Here is a 25010-nt window from a genome sequence, read left to right on the forward strand (position 1 = left end):
AAAGCTTAAACGAGAAATAGTTGCGGCAATCCTGACCATCTAATTGCCTGACAAAATTGTGAATGGAACCAACTAAAACTTTTGCACGAGCTGATAATATCAACCAACTATATATCTTCCAATTCATACCACTAACTATTTTACATTTAAACATCCATTGATGAGTGAGAATTCAGAGACATGGCCATCCATGATATGACCCACAATTTGGATGGTATGGATAAGCTGTACACGAGTGCCGCATGTTTGGAAGGTGAGTCCCACCGATTTCAAAATGGGGCCACAGGAGTCCAGTTTACACGACACCCTATAAAAACAAGCAGCCCCCAGTTCCCTCATTTTGTCCGAAAAAAGAAGAAGCGCGGACGTTCATCCTGCCTTTGTCTATAACTCGAAATCGAAATCTTTCGAAAAGATGATGAAGAATTTCTCCCGCTTCATCCTCTACAGGTACACCAGTTACCAAATCCTAACCCTAGCTTCTCTCCATTCTCTTCTCATCCTCTCTCTCTCTCTCTCTCTCTCTCTCTTCAAATTTCAGAATTAGAAATCCAGCTCCACGCGCTCATTTCTTCTCTTTTTACTGCAATCTATCGATAGTTTCGACATTGATTTTTATTTTATTTATGGGTAATCAAAGTGCTGTAGATTATCATTCTGCCTCTCGAAATTTCTTGCACATGTGTTAGATTTCAGTGGATTGGACTTGAAAAATCTTGCACGTGCTTGTTTTAAGGATTTCATACGTATGGTCGTCTATTCGCATGAGTGACGAGTATATACTGGAGAGTGAGGTTTTTGGGGTTTTTGTACGTTGTATCAGTGGTAGCCTAACAATAAGGTGCAGGTGGCATTGCACCTTGACTAATGACTACGGTGCCTGCTGATCTCATACCTCAAATCCAGACCGCCCAAATAGTGGGACCTACTGTAGATGGATTATAGGCTAAAAATTACACTGGAAGTATGATTCAGGCTGATCTATTGGTTGACATCAATGGAAGGGTAAGAGTGTGAAGTAGTACACGGTCCAAATTCACCAAACAAATGTCCACTGTTCAGAAGTCTGGATTGCCTAACCAATTTGATTTGGGGGTTGTATCTGATTTACAGTGGCTCCCACTGTGCGTGGTTTGGATCTGAGGTACATGCCATTTTAGAGAGAGAGAGAGAGAGAGAGAGAGAGAGATTTTATATTTTGTTGGTAGTTGGGTAACCGCTTTACGATCTCCATACAAGGTATGCAAAAGCGGTTATGTAACAACAATGGTGGCTATCATTACACATTACATAGTCGTAATGGCTGTTACAGAAAAAGCCCCATAACGACCCCGTGGCTGTTAGCCTGTTACAGTTACCATTACCGTTATGGAATACCTTGCATGCTTGGACACATGGAATCCGAGGCAAAAGAAGGGAGAATCCACATGCCACCAAACAAACCAAACGCTGGAAGTGGAACTAAAAAAAAGTGACAAGGCTACCTTGTGTTCGAGGGACGTGCGGAAGTAACCCCAAGTTAGAATCAAACAGTAAGAGCACACAGAGAATACAAGGTTTTATGTGGAAAAACCCTTGCGGAAGAAAACCACGGCACAAAGCAACTACGAATACACTATGATAATCAACGTTACAAGAGATGGAAGACCTTTCTGATCCGAGAATACACCCCAAAAACCACAAAAAAAACCCTAGATTTGAACTCCCTTTGCTCACAAAGCCCTAAGCACGTTTGCAATACCATAATTCCCGATTACAAACCCTTAAAAATGATTAAAAATAAATTAGGAAACAAAACCTGCAATTTCACAAAATTGCACAAGTCGGTCGATGGGAGATTCGATCATATCGAGTGCCATCAACGATCCATCGATGGGATCGAAGCCACCTTCGATCAGATCAATTTGGACTAAAAAGTTGTCTAGCGAGCAAATGCTAAAATACATGATTTTCTCGATGGGATCGAGTGGTCTGTCGATGCCATTAATAGACCCAGTTACAGACATATTAAAAATATTTGACAACAATCTCCACCATGTTTTCAATTATCACAAACCACAACTCCAAGCTCTATCTCTAATCGCCTCCATCATAGCTCTATCATCGTTGTCACTTCTTGTGTACACTCTGTTTTTGTCAAGCCTTTGTCAAGCCTAAAGAAGCTGCACAAAATTTGAACTTCTCTGTAGGAACCACCTTTGTAAGCATGTCCGTTGGATTCACGTTTATGTAAATCTTATAAAGAGTCACTTCGCCTTCCTCAAGCAACTATCGGATATAATGATGATGAATATCAATATGTTTGGTGCGAGAATGATAAATCGAGTTCTTCGCCAAATTGAACGCGCTTTTGCTGTCACAATTTAATGGCACGACTTCCTGCTGAAGCCCAAGCTGATCTATCATTCCTTTCAACCAAACCTTTCTTTGAATGCTTCCATCATTGTCATATGCTCTGCTTTGGTTGTGGAAAGGGCCACCATAGATTGAAGCTTAGACATCCAACTGACTGCTCCACCCGCTAGCACAAATGAGTAGCCGGTAGTCGATCTCCTGTTATCCACATTTCCCGCGTAATCGACATCCACATAGCCTACCAACTTGTTCTCAGACCTTTCAAACGTCAAGACGTAGTTTACCTTACGTCGAATATATCGAAGTAACCATTTCACTACCTCCCAGTGTTGCTTGCCGGGGTTGGCCATGTATCTGCTCACAACACCCACTGCATATGAAATATTAGGGCTCGTAGAGACCATGTCATATATAAATTACTAACAATGCTCGAATAAGGCACATGAGACATCATTTGCTTTTCTTCATTTATAGTAGGACATTGTTTAAAAGAAAACCCAAAGTGAGCAGCATGGGTTGTGCTAACCGGTTTCGTCTTGTCTATACTGAACTTAACCAATACCTTCTCAAGGTATTCTGCCGGTGATAACCGTAGCTTGCTCCTTTGTCTCTGTGAATATATATGTTGAAAATCTTCTTTTGCAACCCTTAAATCTTTCATTTCGAATGTCCTTGACAATTGAGTCTGCAATGTACCAATATCAAATATGCTATGGTTGACAATAATCATGTCATCTACGTACAATACCGGCACGCTGAATTGTCTATCATTCAGTGTCTTGTAATAGACACTGATTATATTCATTTCTGGTAAATCGCTGACCCATCATAAAAGTATCAAACCTTTTGTACCATTGCGTATGCGACTGTTTCAAGCGGTATAACGGCTCCTTAACCTGGAAACTTTATTCTTTGTCTATTTCACTTTGAACTATTCTGGTTGTTTCATGTAAATCTGCTCCTCCAACTTCTCATGAAGGAAAGTAGTCTTCACATCCATCTGTTCTAATTCCAGGTTATATTGGGCAACTAATGCCAATGTAAATCTGATAGACACCTGCTTGACTATAGGCGCGAAAATCTCGCTAAAGTTGATACCGTCCTTTTGTGCATACCCTTTCGTGACCAATTTTGCCTTGTATCTATCATGTTTCTTATTGTAAATCCACTTACAACTGATCGCTTTACGCTCCACTAGCTCCCATGTCTCATTCTTTTGCAGTGAATTCATCTTGTTATGCATGACCACTATCTACTTCTCAGCATCAGAATCATCTAATGCTTTCTGAAAGGTAGATGGATCCCCTTATCTGCAGTGAGGGTGAATGCAACATTTGAGTCATCCCTGTATTGGACTGGCAATATGCGATCTCTTGGTGGATTTCTTTTGAGAGGTGGCTGTTCCACCTGCTCTTGTACCTCTGCTCGTGTATCTTTATTTTTTTTCAATCTTGACATCAATGACCGCTGAATGCTTCGGTTCCTTGCATTCGCCCTTGCGGGATAATAAATCTTCATTAAACTTGACATCTCGGTTAATTATGATCTTTCGTGTGACTTGGTCATATAGCCTGTACCCTTTTACACCATCATCATAACCCAAAAAAATATACTTCTTAGTCATTTGGTCTAGCTTATCTCTCTCAACTGATGGTGCATGAGAGTATGTGGCTTATCTCTCTCAACTGATTGTACATGAGAGTATACGTCACAACCAAATATACGCAAATGTGAGTAATCTACCTTATGACAACCCTACACTTTTTTAGGAATTTTGCAGTTTATCGGCATAGACGGGGACCAATTTATCAGGCAACAAGCCGTGTTAACAGCCTCTGTTTATAACTCCTTGCCCAAGCAAGCATTACTCAACATGCTTCAAGCTCTCTTTAAGAGAGTCCGATTAATTCGTTTTGCCACTCCATTCTGCTCAGGACTGTGCCTCACATTATCGTGCCTCACAATCCTCTCATCTTTGCAAAACTGATAGGATTCCTTTGAAGTGAATTCACATCCGTTATAAGTCCTTAATACCTTCAGTTTTTGCTATGTCTGCCTTTCAACTATCGCCTTCCACACTTTAAATGTGGCAAAAATATTGGATTTATTTTTGAGGAAATAAATCCACACTTTCCTTAAGTAGTCATAGATGAATGAGACAAAATACGATGACCCCCCAGTAGAAACAATTTGCGACATGCCCCATACATCTGAATGCATATACTCAAGCACACCTTTACAAACATGCCTTCCAGTTTTAAAAGTTATCCTTGACTGTTTATCATATATATAATGCACGCATATACTAAGTTCAATAATAATAAAAACATGAATCAAGCGATGATTATAAAATCCCTTAATGCCATAATTGCTCATGTGGCCTTGGTGCGCATGCCACAATCGTGCCGACGTAGATTTCGTTACAAACGCTGCAGTTCCACGTATTTCAGTGTTTCTGATCAACTTGTATGAGTTACTGCTTCGCTGTGCTTTCATCACAATAAGTGCACTTTTTGAAACTTTAAGGACTTATCATAACCAGTGAACCTGCAACCAAGTGCCTCAAGAGCCCCTAGAGATATCAAATTCTTCCTGAGGTCCAGAATGTGTTGAACATCTATCAGAATACGCTCCATCCCATCTAACATTTTGATGCGTACTGTACTGATTCCAACAACTTTACAGGCAACGTCATTGCCCATAAAAATCTGTCCACCGTTGTACTCGTTGTATGTGGTGAACCAATCTCTATGAGAAGTCATGTGGTATGAGGCTCCCAAATCCAAAATCCTATTGCACTAAGTTAACCCGATTTGCATGTGGTCAAGATATCACCACCATTCACCTCCTCGCATGATTGCGCCATGTTGGCCACTTTTAGTGCATTCTCCGATTTTTCTCCATTTTAAAAGTGTGTTGCAACACACTTTCCTAGTTCGTCCAACAATTCCAACACTTCATCTTTTCTCTCCCTTTCGATTTGGATCGCGATCGAGAATTGTTGTTCTTCCTTTCAATATTCATTCTCCTGGCAACCAATGCATCTGTAGATGTACCTCTGCTATTATCTTTTTCTCAACTGCTTCTCATGAAGGGCTGAGATGACAGTCTCAACATCGATGGTATCCTCACCGTGGATCAACGTATCTTCCAGATTCTCGAAAGATGGTGAAAGCGAATTCAAGAGAATCAAGGCTTGATCTTCCTCTTCGATCTTAACCGCCACATTCCTCAGTTTATATAGCAACTCGCTGAAAGTGCTTATGTGTTCATTAATGTCAGACCCCTCTATTATCTTGAGATTATAGAATTGCTTCTTAAGATACAAACGACTACCCAGGGATTTCTTTATGTACAAACCAGTTTCGTCCATACCCCTGTGACGGTCTTTTAATCCATAACATTGTCCACTAGACATAGTTGTATTAAGGTTGTAGCCCTCTTATCTAGTTCATCCCACTCTTCATTAGTTACAGATGCAGGACGCTTCGCTTTGCCAATGAGAGTGTGTTGCAATCCTGGCTGAATTAGGATGCCTCTCATCTTAACCTTCCGTAGTTCAAAGTTATTTCTTCTAGTGAATTTTTCTATTTCATACCTAATATTAGATTCTTTAGAAAACATGTTTTTAGATTAAAAAAACTCAAAACCCCAATGTTATCTCTGATACCACTTGTTGAGAGGATGCGTGGAAGTAACCTCGAGTTAGAATCAAACAAACTAAGCACATAAAGAACACAAGGGTTTGCATGGAAAAACCCTTGCGGGAAAAAACCACGGCACAGAGCGACAATGAATCCACTATGATAATCAACGTTACAAGATATGGAAGAACTTACTGATCCAAGAATACACCTCGAAAATCACAAAAAAAAAAACCTTAGCTTCGAATTCTCTTTGAAGCCCTTAGCACATTTCCAATACCCCAATTCCCGATTACAAAACCTTAAAAAGGATTAAAAATGAATTAGGAAACAAAACCTGCAATTCTGCAAAACTGTGCAAGTCAGTCGATGGGAGCTTCGATCATATCGAGTGCCATCAACGGCCATTCGATTGGATCGAAGCCACCTTTGATCAGATCGATTTGGACTCAAAAACTGTCCAGTGAGCGAAGGCCAAAATACCGGATTTTCTCAATGGGATCGAGTAGGCTGTCGATCCGCCGTTGATGGGATCGACAGCTGCTCGATGGGATCGAGTGGTCTATCGATGCCATCGACAGACCCAATTATAGACAAATTAAAAACATCTGACAACACCTTGATCCTTCACTACACCTTGATCCTTTACTAGCTCCCAACTTCCTCTCTTTAACCTTTGTCACTTGAATGAAAATGATATCAAATTTATTCAAGACTCAAAAGTCCGGCATCTGCCCTTGGAGATATTTTTGGTAGTTTAGTATATGTTCAGTGTAGCTTAAGCAACGGGGTATTCCATAACGGCAACGGTAGCTGTAATGGCCATTGCTGTTATTGTTATGATATGGGCTGTTATGGCCATGTTTCAGCCACATATCAAACTGTTACTGGTCGTTTTTCCATAACGGCCGTTATGATTCCCTAATGCATAACGGTTATCACCACTATTGTTATGTAATGATGGTTGTGGTTGTTAAGTAACCATTTTGGAATACCTTGCTAAGTGGTTGTTAAAATTAACAGTTTTGGGTGCAGAAGGCCATGATCTGGGCAGCCATGCAGGAGATGAGAAACCACATTATGATCTCCATACTTCCTTTTTCTGCCACTAAGGGCATGCTTGGATACATGGAATCCAAGGCAAAGGAAGGGAGATTTTTTTTAATTTTTTTTTTTAATAATGTTTTTGGTAGTTTAGTGCACGTTCAATGTAGCTTAATTACCAAGGTATTCCATAACGGGCTGTAATGGCCACTGCTGTTATTGTTACATTATGGCCCCTGAACAACTGTTGTGGTCTTTTAAAAAATGTTTTGGCCTTGCAACGGACCATTATGGGCCCTTTTTTCGGTGGCTGCCGTTACGGCCCCTTAATGCATAACGGTTACCATTGTTACAGTTAGGTAATGGTTGTTACGGCAATTACGCAACTGTTTTAGAATACCTTGCTACGTAATTGTTAAAAATTCAAAGTTTTGGGTGCAAAAGGCCAGGATTTGGGCAGCTGTGCAGGAGATGGGAAACCACATTATGATCTCCATGTTTCTCCCTTTATTGTGCCGCTAAGGGCATGCTGATAGATGGACTCCAAGGCGAAAGAAAGGAAAAACCAATAATTATCCAACGATGATTTCTATGAGAACTATTGAACAATGGATTCCCATTTCGAGTTCTTGTTTGGATAGAAAATGGAAATTTCATATTCTTCTAACCTAGTTTCTTATGCCAAGAATCCAAATTATGGAAAAGCGTAATAATTACTTGGTGGAATCCACCCTTTTCTTTGTTATCCAAATAACACAATTCGTTTTGTCAAAAGTAAAACTCTTTTCCTTTTCCATTGTTTGGCATGGAATCCACGGCTTTTAAACATGGGCTAATTGTCGTTCGATGCATTTCTGGACTAACTGAAACACGTTCAACAAGCATTGAGCTAGAAAAGTGTTGTGCCCACTCTCTGTTTGCAGGGGCCCTCAAACTGAATTTGGAATCTCAAAAAAATGAAACTGATTATTAAGAAAGAAAAAAGAATAGGAAAAATAACTCAACTGTCTCTGCAAATGGTTTGATTACCCAAGCGAGCTGCAGTACTACTTAGATATATGTTCAGAGGCCTGCCAATTCCCACATGTGTGTATAGACCAGCCTGTCTATATGCTGGCACACAATTGAGCACATGTGTGCAGGGTCTGAGCTGCCCATCCGTTGGCCCAACCTTGTGGGATGCCGTGGGATAATAAAATAGGGCGGGCCACCATGTATGAAGCAAATTTACAGACATCGTCTTCTTTCATACATTGTGACCCACCTTATGAGTGGCCAGTCTGATTTCCAAGCCAGGGAACCCACATGGTGGATTCTACCTGATGGATGGCTTGGATGTCATAACTGTGCCAGGCCCAGCTTGGCATGTGTGCTACCATGCAGAGGGTCTGGGCTACAGATGAGTGGGGTTGCAAACTGCTAAATACGCATGTACATGTAAGACTTGAGGTTTGGAGTTTTGACTGCATTATGTTGTAATCGTTCCTTCTGTTCGCATTAAGAGTTTCTACGGTTAAACAGGAGAACTCTGGGTTACAATCTATCAGTGGAGAAAGCTAATAATAACAAACATGGTCTATGGTTCCATAACCTTACATCCCGTGCTGTTTCAACTGCTAGAAAGGATTTGGCGACTGATGGTATGATTTCATTTTCTAAAGCATCTTTCTAATACAGTACATATATTACATTGTGTCTGGATCATCTGGCTCCTTCCTTTTTGGACATGCACTGCAGGGAGTTACTCGGTCAGAACATCTGCTGATTATTCAATTTTCAAGGGAAAAGCTGCACTCGTTTTGGAACCACTGCTTCCAAAGTTCAAAGAGATAACTGTATGCTTTTGTTTCTTGGTACTATATTTGTGCCGTGCTTCTGAATTAGACAGCCCTAGAGAAGGTCTGAATGTGTTCCCATTTGTTCTTTATCTTGGCCAGTCTGGGCTTTTCCGAGTTGATAAGAGGGGCTCGGTGATGCTGAAATTCATGCCTGCTATTGGCCAACGCAAGTATGATTGGGAGAAGAGGCAGGTAATAGCCAGTTAACAATAGCTTATCCTCATGAGATTTCCATCCTATTTTATGGATTTTTTTCTTTTTCTTTTTGAAAGGGATTTTATGGATCATGCTGCACAATACAATGAAAGAGAGGAAATCCAATACGGTTGTCGATTGGCATAGTTGGTCCGTTGGGCTTTTGGTCCTAGTCTGCTTGGGCCCTGGGCTTGTCTTGGCATATTAGGCCCGACCGCAGGAATTGGGCCTAAATAAAGCCTGTTACTAATTTGGCCAGGCTTGGACTGTGTCTTGGAGCCTTTGGCTCAAGGCTGGTTCATTTAGAATTTCAAGGGTATTTTGTAACGATAGTTTGTAAGATGCATGGTTGGGCATGCCTAAGCAGCCCAGATGTTGCACAAAAGTAGATGGCTGGGCTCGGGTTTGGGCTGTGGATAATTGTAAAGGGTTGGGCTTGGGCCTAGGTTTTACTTGTGAGCTGGGCTTGCATAGACCTTGGTCCAGCCTGTTGACAGCCCTAAAATATGGTCATCAACATTGCATTTAGTTTTGTTGCCGATCTATTTATTGTGAAACTAGAGGAGTTATGACTTTATCCGAACTTAATTAGCTGATATTCACAATCTTGCCTGACAAGTTCAGTTTACCAATTCACATTAACATGTCATAATAAGTCTCTTTTCTTTTGTGCAAATTCTGACCAACTAATTGGCTTCTCATTTTTGTAGGTCTTTGCTTTATCAGCCACAGAGCTTGGATCTTTGATGAGCCTAGGTCCTGGCGATTCTTGCGAATTTTTCCATGACCCTTCAAAGAATACAAGGTTGTGTCCTTTTACTTCTTAGCGTAATCTGCTGAACAATGCATATTGCCATCATATTCTCATAATGATATAAAATATGGAGAAATGTCACAAGTTTCTAGTTTGAGTACGTATGATTTATTATGTGTTTTGATGACCCTTGGATATTACAGCCTGGAAGGTCAAGTGAGAAAGACCTTATCGGTCGCACCAATGTCAGATGATGGTGGCTATTTCTTTAGTTTGAGTAAGCTTTCCACCCAAGCTTAGCCTATTACTATCCTTTGGTTTATTTATGCTAGGGAGAATTTCAATTTGGTATCTTGGCATATATGTTTCTAATTCTATTAGTATAATATATATATATATATCTCATGCTTGTTAGATCTATGATTGCTTCTATGGCATGTGGAACATAAAACATGGGCACTGAGGGTGTTCTGGTTAGTGAAGAAATAATTAAATGACAAAAACTGATAAGACAGTCAATTGTTCATAAAAAACAAGTGGAGGCTAGAACCATATCTTTCATTGTCTTTCTCGTATTTAGTTTCTATATTGTGCTCTTTAGTACTGGCTTCTTTCATTTCTTTCAAAGACATTCTTTGCCAAGCACTTTTTGAACCCCCTCTTCCCAATTCAATATCTACGGGGACTCAAGCTTTGGAATGCTATGGGTGTATTCAATGAAGATGCATCATGCATGTGATACATCGCCTGATAGAGGGTCGGTCTGGGAATGATGCTTTCCGCAGCCAACGTGACGAGCGGATTTGGGATGTGAAAGGGTCCAAATACCCATATTCTCCCTAAACTCCATCTTTCATAAAGGCCATGAATGGGGATCCATTGACTTTCTACTGGAGCATCTCCTTCTTTAAACCTCTCAATGATGGCGTTGATTCACTTTGCATTTTGAAGAAATTTGCCCCCTTGATTGTGGCTCAACTTTGTTGGTTCTTGACAGGAAAAAGTCTGGCTTATAGCTGCATAAGCAGCAACAAATTCGGCAAGGAAGCAAGCAAGCATCTGTTTCTGGCAGGGATAAACAGCTAGGAAAGTGGGAGTGGGTCTAATGCAAGATTCAAAGTGGGAGCTCATCTAACCATTTGTTGCTCCAGCTTCAATTATTCCTCCCACTTCCACTTCAAACTATTTATACTCACTAACATTTTGAAACACATGCTTCCCTGTTCTCGTGCCCAAATCTGCAGCCGCTTAACTTCACATTTTGCGCAATTATACACTCAACTGAGAAAAGCCCAAAGAACATATATTTCTTTACATAAATAGGAACCAAGTGCTCATTCATCCCCAGATTAATTGTCTTTAATTTTTCTGATGCCATATATCTCATGATCTCTGATAGAGATTGAATAGTCATTATATTGATATAATCTATTACCTTTAATTTTTCTGATGCCATATATCTCATGATCTTTGTTAGAGATTCAATAGTCATTATATTGACATAATCTATTAACCTATCTGCCTGGTGCTGATTGTTTTTAATCTTCCTATCCCATCTGCCCGCACACCCCCCCCCCCCCTGTGGAATTTACAAAAAACGGCATGTTTGCACCATGCCAATGGCAACAAAGTTCTAACGTATCGGTAGGTTGCTGTTAACTTTACAACTAATCAGCATTGTATACTTTCGTTTCCTATTAGGGCTGTCAATAGGTGCCCAGCTCCATAGGTACCTGAGATGCCCTGCATGATTTAAACGGGTCTGGATCCTAAAATCCGACTCGTTTAACAATCAGGTTGGTTTTGGGTCCATTAATTTAGAGCCATTTAAATAGTAGGCAGGGTTGGATCGGGCACTTTAGTCCTGATCAGATTTGGGTCCTGTACCTTGAATATGCTATGTGGAACGAAACCAGGTAGGATCTGACCCCTTTAGGTGGGTCCAGTTATGGGCATGCCAGTACCCGAGCCGTTGACAGACCTACTTTCTACTCACTTTTAATGTACGGTTCTTGATATTTCTTTTCCACTTATTTATTTATTTAAGAAAGAAATAAATGATATTTTCCCCTTTTAAGTACAGAATTCACTAAATTCATGGATCTTAAATAATTTTAAGATAATAGCTTCTCCCTTCTGCAGAATGCTGATTTCATCCATATTCTCTGCGCTATCTCTGTGCAGGTGTTGCCCAATCCAACCTGAAAACCAACGAACGTCTTTCTGTTCCTGTATCAAAGGCCGAATTTGCGGTGATGCGCACATCTTTTGCTGTAAGATTTGATGTCAACCTGTTTGGTCACTTTTATTCTCTCTCTCTCTCTCTCACACACGCGTGCGCGCGCACACATACATGCATGCACAAAATCACACTTTCACATCTGGCAGCTCTTTCCTGGTGTTAAGCTGAAATAATTCGTGGTTGTGTTCATGTGCATGCACAATTAGAGTTATGAGTTCCTATTTCTTAGCAATCTCATCCTAGGGTCCTGATAATTATCTGAATAATTGGAAATCAATGACAACACCCGCATTTTCTTTAGTGTGGTATTTGAGCATTTAGGGACGTTGAATACCCTGGAAATGAAAATGATTCCTGTGTGCAGTCCCACTCCTCTGCTTGCAAAGACTACATTGTGGAAGAAATTTTCTTTTCCAAGTTTCCCCCAGAAAATCATGGAAATCAATGTGTCAAATTGATTTCCATGGTATCTCGGAAAACGAAGAAAAAAACTGATGCAGAACATGTGATCTAATCATTTGGAAGCAGGAGATTGTTAACGAATAATCAAAGTAAGTCAAATATAATAACATGCCATTCTAACATGATTAAAAGAGTACTAAATATATAATAAAATTTAGATTTACGTTAATTCACAATCCCACACAAGCATAAACCACATAAGCATGAAAATCTAAGGCTCAATGAGAGGTTGAAACTCTCGCATTAGCATAGGTATGGTTCTAATTCAATGGGCAGATTTTGCATAATTCTAGTGTTATGGTTTCAAGGGGTTTTGGGAATTTTGGGGAAAATGGGAGATTTAGGATTTGGGAATTAAGGATTTAGGATTTCATAGGGAATAGTGGGATTAGGGTTTCGTAAGGAATTGTGGGATTAGGGTTTTAGGCTAGGGTTTACAGGATAGAAAGATGGATTGGAGAAAGGGAAGAAAACGGAGGGAAGGGGCTGACCATACGGTTGTACGACCCTATCCGTATGTGTGGGGCTAGTGGTGATGGGTTGGGTTTGGTGGAGTGATGGCTAGGAAAAGATGGATTTAGGTAATGGGTTTAGGTTTAGAAGGAAAGGGTAAATGGATTTAGGGTTTATAGAAGAAAGTGGTAGAGAAGAGATGAGAATAAAAAAAAAACTTTTTAGAAGAGAATAAGATGGAGATGAAAATGATAACTAGGCTTTACACATTTGGATTCACTCCAATTAGTCTCTTTTCACAAAAGAATCTCAAATCACATGAGAGAGTTTTTTCAAGCAAAAGAGTTGTTTTTCTTTCCACCGTTATGGGCTATGGCTGGACGCCCCCCCATAGTCTCAACACATGTTTTGACAAAAATATCCCTCACTGACATTAAAAACATACCTCATATCCCATGGTGCAATAAACTGAAAATAACTCATCCTATAATATAAATAACTATAAAAAACATAAAATCAGCTAATCCTAATACTAATGACCAATGTGATCAAGGATCACAATGATCTAGCCGCCCGATCGAAGGATTCACACGATCCAACGGTCCGATTGTTGTGTCCTCATGATCCAACGGCCAAAGCTCTTCAAAGAAGCAACCTACATGCATCTTCATAATGTAAGATGCACGATCATGCATGTGGGGTCTTCAAGTCCTCAGTGCGGCACACCTGGGCCCATGTACAAGTCATCGAGCCAAAATGAAGGCTGGGCAGATCTCCTCCTCCGTTACTGTACTCTAAATAGTCGGATGTCCTCATCAACTCCCTCCGATTAAGAAGATTTCGCCTCTGGTGAAATAAAGCTGCGATGTTGCTTCGAAAGATCTGGGTCAAGTCGCTGAAGATCTGCCTCTATGAGCCACGTGCAATCTGAAATTGGTCGATGTTTCCACTTGATTAAATATTTCTGAAAGCCCCAATGTCGAGTGGAAACCACCTGCTCATCCAAAATATCCTCTATTTGTTCTCTGTTCGTATGTATGGATGGTAAATGTGGTAAAGGCTGAGAAGATGGGTCGGGTAAGGTGCATGTGCAATGAGACAAGTCGGGCGTTTCATCATCTGGGTCAGGAGGGGTCCTGGAGAGGTATAAGATCTTCTACATTGAATGTAGCACTAATACTCCTACTAGGTGGGAGATCTACCAAGGACGCATTGAGACCCAATCGTTTTAAAATCTTGTATGGTCTAGTACCGTGGGCTTGTAATTTTTGAAGGTCCCCTGTGGAAACTATTCAGGGCTTATTCTTATCATCACTTTATCGCCTATATGATATTCTTTGAACCAATGGTGAGAGTCATCAAATTTCTTTGTATTTTTCATTACTTACATTAGTCCATTTTTTAATCTCCGCATGCAAGTCATGAATGTGGCGTGCAAATGCATCTGTAGACTCTGAAGGCCTATGAGAGACGGACATGAGAATAAGGTCTATTGGTTTTTAAGGCTTATAACCAAACACAACTTCAAAGGGACTCATGCCTATTGGCCTATTGGCTGAACTGTTATTTGCAAGCTTGGCTATAGGTAAGACTGTGTCCCAAGTCTCATATGGTCACCCACAAGACATTGTAATAGGTTCTCTAAACTGCTATTGACCACTTTTGTCTGACCATTAGCTTGAGGATGGTATGCTGATGAAAATTGTAATCTCGTGCCCATCATGTGTCAAAGTGTCTTCCAAAAATAACTTGTAAACTTAACATACTTGTCAGACACAATAGTTTTCGGCAAACCATGTAAATAAACCACCTCCACAAAGAATAGCTTCACGATGTTGGAAGCATCGGACATCTTTGAACATGGTAGGAAAGGGGCCATTTTAGAAAAACGGTCCACTACTACGAAAATGGAATCATGCTTCTTGATTGTCTTAGGAAGCCCAGGCACGAAGTCCATACCGAGGTCTTACCACGGAACGTGTGGCACTGGTAAAGGTGTGTATAAGCCCGTGTTTTGCTTTTTTTGCTGTGCCATCTGACAAGCCTGACATTGCTCTATAATTTTGGCTATCTTTTGCTTGAGACCTGGCCAATAAAACTTGTCTTCTACAAGGGCAATAGTCTTGTCACGACCCAAATGACCGGCAACTCCATCGACATGAATCTCCTAAAGAAGGAAATCCCGTAGGGATGTGTAGGGAACGCAAAGTCTGTCTCTTTTGAATAGAAAGCTATTAATCAGGACAAACCCACTATCATTCAACTGACCATCCAAAAGTGAAGCATATAGTTTCTTGAAGTTTGGTCATGTGGGATATTCGTCCTTCAAACTCTCGAATCTAGTGACTACAACGCTTATAGATTGAATTAACGTCACTCTATGGCTAAGGGCATCAACAGGTTTGTTTTCAACCTTGGTCTTGTGTTTCAGAACAAACGAGTACTCTTGAAGAAACTCAACACACTTGGCATGCCTTGGGTTTAATTTCTTTTGGGAGTAAAGATAATGTAAGGCCTTGTGGTTTGAAAACAAAATGAACTCTTGCGGTAGTAAAAAATGTTGCCAATGACATAAAGATTGGACTACCGTGTAGAAGTCCTTGTCATTAGTAGAGTACTGTTGCTCTGCTTCATTCAACTTCTCACTAAAGAAGGCAACAAGGCATCCCTCCTGACAAAATACTCCACCTATACCTATACTAGAGGGGTCACAAGCAACCTTGAAGACTTTAGAAAAGTCACGAAGGCGCGTGACAGGAGCCTCTATCATCTTGCCTTTGATCTCCTTAAACGCTTTTGACGCGACGTTAGTCTAGTTGAACACCCCTTTCTATATGCAATCTGTGATGGGGGCCATAATGGAACTAAAGCCTTTGATGAACTGTTTATAGAAGGTAGCTAAGTCGTGAAAGCTGTGTACCTCATGAATGTTCTGCGGTTTATGCCAACTCACAATGGCCTTAATTTTCTCAGGATCCCTAAACATGCATTCTAATGAAACTATGAAACCTAAGAAGATAACTTCATATGACATGAGCGAACACTTCTTGAGGTTTGCATATAACTTTTCTTTCCTAAGGATCTCGAAAACTTGCTTCAGATTGTGGAGGTATAGTTCTTTGGAGGTACTATAAATGAGAATATCGTCAAAGTACGCTAGGAACTTCCCTATAAAAGGCATTGACACCTGGGTCATCTCACGCATGAATGTACTCGGAGCATTAGCCAAACCAAAAGGCATGACCAACCATTCGTAGAGCCCATCCTTCGTTTTAAAGGCCATTTTCCGTTCATCCCCTGAGCGAATACATATGTAGTGACCCACTCTTAATGTCTATGTTTGAGAAAGTCGTGGCACTTGCCATCATGTCCAACATATCATCAGGTCGTGGTATAGGAAACCAATACTTGACCGTGATTTTGTTGATAACCGGACCAATGTTGTTAAATTTGACCGCATATTTGCACATGCAAATTCTCTCATGCATTTTGCATATGCCAAAATGTGAGAATATGCGATTGCATATTGGCATCCACATTTTTTTTTTTGAAAAAAAAGACCTTTTGCCTATAAAAAGGCATCCAAACCTCCTCCATTTGCAACATTCTCACTCAAAAACTCTCTCTTTTTCTCTTGTATTTATACTTCTAAGTACACTTAATCTCTCTCTCTCTCTCTCTCTCTCTCACACACACACACACACACACACACACGCGCACACACACACACATTTACTATCCTACTTCCAACCAACTTCCAACTTCCAACATCCAAGTTCCTAGTTCTTTACAAGATTAAAGCAAGAAGATCATTTATTCATTTAAGAAGAGAAGTTTCCCTCTCTCTTGGAAGATCAAGATTCAAGCTTCAAGCACTCTAAAGAAAGATTCAACTTTCAAGATTCAAGCACTCTCATTCTACAATTTACATTGCTCTCTTAAATACACAATAATCCTAATTCTTGAATGTTGATGACAATGTATACTTAATTCATTGTTTAATTCATTTTATTTCTCTCAAATGTATTTTAAATATGTAAAATTAGATATCTATTAACTTGGGAAAACTCCCCCTAATTTCTTATATATATATATTTTTTACATTTTTTTATTTTTCTCATTTTTTTTTTCAAAAAATAAAATAAAAATAAATATGTAGTCGCATATGCGGTTGTGCGATCACATATGCGCATAAGCATATGCGATCGCACATGATCACATATGCAATTTAACAACATTGGACCCAACTGTCCACGCACATGCGCTAACTATCATCTTTCTTAGGCGTGAGAAGTGTTGACACAACACATGGAATCAAACTTTCCTAAATGAAACCCTTCCTAAGGAGCTTATCTACTTGCTTATTCAACTTTGCATGCTTCGCACGGTTCATTTGATAATGAGGAAGGTTTGGTAGAGTGGACCTTGGGACAAGGCTAATGGCATGCTGAATGTCCCTCATGGGTGGAAGGTCATTCGGTAAATCCTCAAGAAAAACATCACTAGCTCCTCCAGTGCCGGACTCACCTTGAGTGACTACTCTGCACTAACCTCGGGTGTAGCCTCTCTAGCCACGATGACATACACTATCGAATCCGCCTTAGGGCATGTTTGTTAAATCTGAAGTCCAAAGGCTGAATCTGAAGTCTGAATTTGAAGTCGGAAAACAAGTATTGAATCTAGAACAACTTTTTTGTTAACTAACATTTGAAGTGTTTGAAATATGTTAATTTGACTTAGTTGCCCCTATAAAACAATCGTGATTGAATCCCTGCCATTACAAACTTCATGGATTCCATTAGAATATTTATTTGCCATCCAACCTATTGATAAGGTTAAAAAGACCTAGATGAAGAGACCACACAAATATCATCTTAATCCAAAGCTTTTGTGGCCCATAAGAAAATTTTAATGGTCATTTACCATTGTTTCCTGTACTATGGTCCATATGAGATTTGGATGTGCTTTATTTTTTGGATCATGCCCAAGAATAAGGTTTCACTACAGATGGATAGCATAGATGTAATCACATACTTCACGGTGGGCCCCACAGTCAGGGGTCCCACCCACCTCGGTGGATCCGGATTGCGTACTGACGATGTTAGTAGCCCCTTGGACGGCGTTGTGTGGCCCTCGTCATAATGTATGTATTTTATCCATGCCGTCCATCCATTTTTCCAAATCATTTTAGGGAATGATCCCAAAAATGAGGATGATCCAAATCTCATGCGGCTCGGAACTTTCGTGGCCCAATAATGGTCCATCACCATTGTTTCCTATGGTATGGCCCACTTGATAATTGGATTTGCTTCATTTTTTGTATAATATCCTAAAATGAAATGGAATAACGGATGGACAGAGTGGATATAGAATGCATACATCAAGGCGGGCTCCACGGTAAGGGTCGCACTGTCTTGGGTGGGATCAGGGCCCCGCCCCCCGCCCCACCAAAAAAAAAAATAAAAAAATAAAAAAAATAAAAATAAAAATCTAGGAGTGGATTGAGTCAGACCCAGATCCACCCCCGTGGGTGGGACCCTGACTATGGGGCTCACAGCGATGTGTGTACCTTAAATCCACACCGCCCAACCATTTTGAAAGTTCATTTTAGGGCATTATCCCAAAAATGAAGCTGAAACAAATTTTAGGCAGACCTGTCCTTGGTTAAAGAAATGGTTGTGGTGTGGAGAATGGCTCTCCTAGTCGTGTGGTGGGCAGTCTGGGAAGAAAGAAACAATAAATGCTTTCGGGATGTGTCAAATCCGGTGGAGATCATAGTTAAAAGGGTGCATCAATTTATATTGGAATGGGCCTCGAATGTAGTTAACTTGTCCTCTTGTAATTTTTCTCTTTTTTGATTGGTGTGAGGCCTGCTATCTCAGCGGGTTCTCCTCCTCGTTTTTCCTGATCTTTAATAGAAATCGCAGTTAATTCAAAAAAAAAAACAAAATTTAGGCAGACGACACCATAAGAAACAGTAGTGATTTAATCCTCATCATTGAAAACTTCATGAATTCCACTAAAATGTTTATTTGCCATCCAACCTGTTGATAAGGTCACAAACACCTAGATGAAGAGACCCACAAATATCATCTTAATCCAAAGCTTTTGTGGCCCACAAGAAGTTTTTAATAGTCAATCGCCCCTGTTTCTTGTACTATGGTCCATTTGTGATTTGGAGCTTCTTCAACTTTTGGTTCATGCCCTAAAATGAGCTTTCAATACAAATGGACGGTGTGGATGTAGTTGGATACATCACAGTGGGCCCCACAGTTAGGGGTCACACCCACCTCGGTGGATCCGATGTCTCACCTACTTTGCTCCCCCCAAATCCGGGTGGAGATTGCGTACTTCCCCCACCAGGATCTTAGCTAGAGACGGACAATCCTGTTAGAGGGCTTTATGGGGCCTACCATGATGTATATGTTTTAGCCACATTATCCATCCATTTTTCCATATCGTTGTAGGGAATAAGACAAAAACAAGGCAAATCTAAGGCTCAAGTGGGCTACACTATAATAAACAGTAGTAATTGGGTGCCCACCATTGAAAACTTCTTGGTGCCACAAAAGGCTCTAATCAAGCTGATTTTTGTGTTTTCCCTTCATCCAGGTTTGTGTGACCTTATGAAGAGGTTAGATGGCAAATAAACTTCATAGTGGACCCTGGGAAGATTTTAACAGTAGTTGTTCCATTCCCACTGCTTGTTGTGGTGTGGTTGACTTTAGCTTTGGATGTGTCTCAATTTTTGGGATCATGCTCTAGAATGATATAGAAAAGTTGATGGACGGTGTGGATCTAACACATAAATCATAGTGGGCCCAGAGAAGTGTCACACATTAAAAGTTGAGTTTTATATTACACAGAGGAGAAAATCTCTGTCGTGCATGGCAATTTGGGATTTTTAAAAAAGAGTCTGCGGAGCGCGTTCTGGATTCACCATAAAGCTAGACTTCTGTCGCTGAAAAAATTCGGAAAAAATTACGGAGGGCTTTCCACATTTGGTGTTAACAAACAACACTAAACGCTGAGTGCTTTTCGGATTATGCATTAAGTAAAATTTTCAGCGTTAACAAACAGGCCCTTAGTCTCTCGCCCAATCTCTTTGGTGTTTAATATATGGAGAGATTTGGGTTGCGATTTCTTTGCATCCTTCTATCCACCATTTTTTACTGTCATCTTTCTTAAATTTTGGAGTGCTCTTAGTGTGATTCCAATTATACACCGTATCTACACGCTGGGATGCGATGGCCCACGAGGTGGGGTAGTGAGATGTAAAATGGCCGCGAGGTGGGGCCCACCATGGGACAGTGCGATTCGGGGATCCATGCGAAGCGGATGTTGCCCATGGGGAGGTCTCGCCCGGGTTTGCCTAGGAGGGCTTGCATATAGGGATAAAGCGGTCATTCCCCATCAGCTCTGGAGCTTTTGGTGCACTGGTTGGTTGCCCACGATCAAAATGGTATCAGAGTGGGAGCTCACTGTTCGAGTCTCCACACCGGCGTGAGTGGATGATGCAGGGGCATCTTGCCATGAGTTATCCAAGCTTCATATAAGTCATTCCCAATCAGTAGAAATGGAAACAAGACTCAATTTCTATGAAAAACTGCACTATAAAACAAACAATGGAATTATTGTTCGAATATGCAGTTTCCCATTTCCTGAGAAATTGTTGTTACTTTTCAACAGCTACATTTTAGTTTTGGGATTCTTCTGTCACTGTTGTTTTTGCTGCTGCACTGCCACTTCTTTTCCTTCTTCTACAGCTGCTTCTCTCTCTCTCTCTCTCTCTCTCTCTCTCGTCTTTCTAAAGAAAAGGAGCTATGTGTCTCCCTAAGAGCCTAGTTTTAAAAAGGGTTTGAGTTTTGATACTTTGGTGGCATATCACAGTTAATACACTTGCACTCAAAAAATTTATTCACGTGTCATATATTAACTCGGGTGTGGATTAGGTGAGTATGGGGGAACAACCTAGTGGGTGAGTCCCTGACCATAGGGCCCACCTCAATGTATGTGTTGTATATCCACGCCATCCATCATCCATTTTGCCAGCTCATTTTAGGGCATGGTCCAAAAAATGAAGCAGATACAAATCTTAGGTGGACCATACCACAGGAAACGGTGGTCATTGACCACCCACCATTAAAAACTTCCTAGGGTCCACCATAATGTTTATTTTCCATCTAACCTGTTGATAAGGTCAACATAGACCTGGATGAAGGGAAAACACAAATAGCTGCTTGGTCCAAAACTTTTGTGATCCTCTAGAAGTTTTTAATGGCGGGAATTCAATCCCTACTGTGTGTCCACTTGAGATTTGGACCTGCCTCAATTTTGGGACCATGCCTTCAAATGAGCTGGGAAAATGGATGGACGGCATGGATATACAACACATATCAAGATGGTCCCCATGTTCAGGGCCTCACCCACTAAGTTGTTACCCTACCTCACCTAATATGCTCCCCAAAAAAATTGTACGTGCAACATACATTAACTCAAAATTAACCAATCAAATTATGGGATCCATTGTTGCCAAGTCATAATCTCAAAATCAAATTGTTTGAACGATCCTAACTGCTGATTTGCCGACACATTTTTTGCGTTAGGTGGATATTTTTCATTCTTCACCATCCAATAAATGTCCACCGATTTTGGGCCAATTACATTAGCGGCGTGAGTGCCAATAGATTGCATGAATTTGAGGCTAATTTAGGGCATCGAGTGGTCCCCCAAATCGGCGACATGATTCATCTGAATTTAATTTCAATTTTATCGTAAAATTTATCGTGGGGGAAATGATGTCAAATGGTTAGGAATATGTATTAGTGGGATGGGTTTCATAGCTTGTATGAATTTGGAGCCAATTGAGTCCCCCCCCCAAAAAAAAGAAAAAAAAAAAGAAAAAAGAGGCGACACTATTCTTCCCGAATTTAATTAATTAATTAATTATTATTAGTATTATTATTAATTATTATTTTTTTAATAATTACTTGGGGGAGAGATATCAAATGCTTAGGAATATACATTAGTGGATGAATGTCATACATCACATGAATTTTGGGACTATTTTTAATTTCAACATTTTATTAAAATTTCTTGGGAGAATGATGTCGAATGCTTAGGGATGTGCATTAGTGGGGTAGTGCCACAACTTGCAATTTAACCTGTTAGGTTAATAAAATCATTAGATAGGCTGAGACCGTTATACCATCATAAACATGTTCAAAACCACAAAAGAATACAAATTTAGAATCCTCTAAATATTTCTAATATTTCTTTTATTTTTTAAGGATTTTTTTGGCAGAGTTTATTTGACCATTATAGGGGGTGTAATGGCCACTATGCCCCCCATTATGGTCGTTATGTGTGGAGGTAATGGTGGGGATTGTTATGCCTACTGTTACCGTTACAACACACACCTTGCATCCAACCTGTCTAGCAAGGTCATCCCACCATGAAAATGGGATGCCCCAAAAAATCAGGTTGATCCAACTATCAGGTTGGCCACACTATATAAAACAATGAACGACAACCTAAAAACCAACTATCAGGTCGGCCACACTACAGAAAACAATGAACGACCACCTAAAAACCCCCACATTCATGTGGGGCCCATATAATTGTTAGATCAACTTGATTTTTGGGGCATCCCATTTTCATTGCAGGAGTACCTTGGTGTATGGGTGGGATGCCATACAAACATCTCGGTTCAGCCTCCATTGCAGCTAGTTGCATTTTTTGTTAGTGTTTACTTATCCAAAGTCAACGTAGAATGACTCTGCCAGTTCGAATTTGCGAGGATCTGTGGAGTTTGGAAAGCATTATGGTCTTATTGTCAGAAATTAAGGGCTACTTCTCGTCAGTTTGCAGTCAACGTACGTTTTAGTTAGATGGTTCAAGGGGTTTAACCTTTTCCTCAAAAAGTTTTAAATTTGTGTTAAAATTTATGTTTGAAATTTTTAGATCTTGAACAATTAGCCTGTATAAGAACTATTCGATGGAAAATCTGTTCAATTCAAGTCGGAGTCAAAAGTTTAGAAATTCTTAGGTCCTGTTTGGTAGACACTTAAAAATGATCTCATGTTGTTTTAGTTAACAGTAAATGAATTAGAGATCTTGATCTCTAATACGTGATAAGTTCATGTCAATGGAATTTGTATTAGAGACGAAGATCTTTGATAGATCATTATTTTTAACTAAATGAGGTGAACTCATTTTTAGGTGTCTAGTGTCTACCAAACAGGGCCTAAACCTTTCCATAAGCACCATTTTTTTTTAATGGGCCTACTATGTTTGAATGCATGGAGTATTATTATGTTCATATATGCATTCAGACACCACAAGAATTGTAAACCTCCAGTGATTTTCGTTTTGTGCAGTACATCTTGCCTCACATCATGGGGTGGGACCGGCTCACTAGTCCGCCACCTACGAACATTGAGGTGAATAAACCAAAGCAGTCTGAGCTTCAGCTAAACCCAAATTTAGAATGGGATAGATGATGATACATGGGCAATGTCTTCAGTCCACTGGTATGAAATCAGAAGATGCATGAAACTGATAGGAGCCTGAAATCCCCTCATCTGTCATCCTTTCTTTAAAGTGTGGTTTTAAGCTTGCATGGCTTTCAAGGCAGGGATTAGTTCCATTTGATCTGTTTTTGTTTGATGACTCAGGCCTGATTTAATAGTATTTACTATTTTGGATCCCTGTAAAAAAACACCCTTCCGTCCTTCCATCCAATGCGTATCAAGGCACTATCATCCATGGGTTGGTTGTGAAGTATAATCTGTGTGTGTGTGTGTGTGTGTGTATGTGTGTTTTTCATTTTCATTTGAAATCCGTGTGGTGTGTGCTCCGCATTAGCTGGTGGAACCTCTTGTAGTAGATTGGTGGATGTGCAGTTTGTAAGGTCAATCTTTTCCATAAGATGATGGTCCATAAAAGATGGGCTACTTTTTGGGTTGGTCAGATAGCTCAATCTATAAGATGACAAGATCACCGATTGTCTGTTGGAAGGTTTACAATTGTGTGGAAGGAGCGATGTGTGAACATCTGATCTTTCTCCTCTTATAGATTATGAGCACATTTAAATAGGCATTATGACCTTATGTCAGCGGACTGGTGTCACTGTTATGTAACAATAATGGCTATTGTGAAATGGAAAAAAAAGAAGAAGGAAACGTTGGACTCACCAGAAAATATTGCCTGTTTTTGGTCATCTGCGACGCAGGTCTCTTGTCTCTCATCATGAAGATCACCTAATAAGGTGGAATACTGATCAGTTCATGACATGGACCAAAACTGTTTGTTGTGTCAGATTGTTGGCTGTTACCCGCCCAATCCTCCCTCCCTCAAGCATAACTACTTTGATTGGATATCATTCATCTGAGGACAGTCCATCCACAGTTCAAGGTTATGATAAAGCCAACAAGGGTGTGGCCCACTCAAAATACTCATGATCAAAGAGTATTAGTACGCTGTTTCCAAAACAAGCAAGAAGTTAAACCTAATTCCCCTGTACATCCGGTGTTGATTCTAGGTTATTTCATCCATTCTACTTTGGGCCACAGATCAGTGTCCGTGGGTGGGCCGAATGTGTAGATGAACCCATCCAAAACTCATGCCTATCTCCTTGTTGCATGGGCCCCAATTCTACACTTGTTGAATCTCTTTTAAACGCATGAGGGCCAACTTAGGCCCCGGTTGTTAAATCTGAAGTCTAAAGCCTGAATCCGAAATCTGAAGTCAAAAAACATGTTTGGTAATTATGCATGAAGTCTGAAAATTAAGTACTGTATTTATGGAGCGCATTCACCATTAAGCCAGACTCGTATCTCAGAAAGAATTCAATGAAAAATCACGTAGCGCTTTCTGATCTCGGCTTAACAAACAAATCTTGATACAGAGCATTTTCTCAATTCCACGTTAAATACTATTTTTCAGAGTTAACAAACAGGCCCTTAGTGAGCAAGCTGGCCTGATTTTTGCCAGGTTGTCTACAAGGCAGGGTCTGTCGATGC

At 40.3% G+C, this 25010-nt stretch overlaps 1 protein-coding gene across 2 annotated transcripts; it reads left to right on the forward strand.

Annotated features, from left to right (window-relative positions):
• Nucleotides 1–291: 291 nt before the first annotated feature.
• Nucleotides 292–23754, forward strand: LOC131242738 (single-stranded DNA-binding protein WHY2, mitochondrial). Of its 2 annotated transcripts, none has more exons than XM_058241573.1 (8): nucleotides 292–450; nucleotides 8565–8683; nucleotides 8781–8878; nucleotides 8981–9073; nucleotides 9787–9881; nucleotides 10034–10107; nucleotides 12015–12103; nucleotides 23348–23482. In XM_058241573.1, the coding sequence occupies exons 1-8, from the start codon at nucleotides 416–418 to the stop codon at nucleotides 23348–23350; spliced, it is 606 nt and encodes a 201-aa protein (XP_058097556.1). In that variant the 5' UTR covers nucleotides 292–415; the 3' UTR covers nucleotides 23351–23482. The 2 variants fall into 2 exon arrangements, with proteins under 2 accessions (XP_058097556.1, XP_058097555.1); XM_058241572.1 differs by having other exon boundaries at nucleotides 293–450; nucleotides 23367–23754.
• Nucleotides 23755–25010: the final 1256 nt, after the last annotated feature.

The sequence above is a fragment of the Magnolia sinica genome, chromosome 4 (assembly GCF_029962835.1).
Source record: "Magnolia sinica isolate HGM2019 chromosome 4, MsV1, whole genome shotgun sequence".
Classification (NCBI taxonomy): domain Eukaryota; kingdom Viridiplantae; phylum Streptophyta; class Magnoliopsida; order Magnoliales; family Magnoliaceae; genus Magnolia; species Magnolia sinica.

Excerpts from the sequence above, each read along its gene's own strand:
- LOC131242738 (XM_058241572.1), top strand. The coding sequence starts at position 416 with ATGATGAAGAATTTCTCCCGCTTCATCCTCTACAG. Across the intron at positions 8,879-8,980 it reads CAAAGTTCAAAGAGATAACT|TCTGGGCTTTTCCGAGTTGA; the intron begins GTATGCTTTTGT and ends TATCTTGGCCAG. Across the intron at positions 9,074-9,786 it reads ATGATTGGGAGAAGAGGCAG|GTCTTTGCTTTATCAGCCAC; the intron begins GTAATAGCCAGT and ends TCATTTTTGTAG.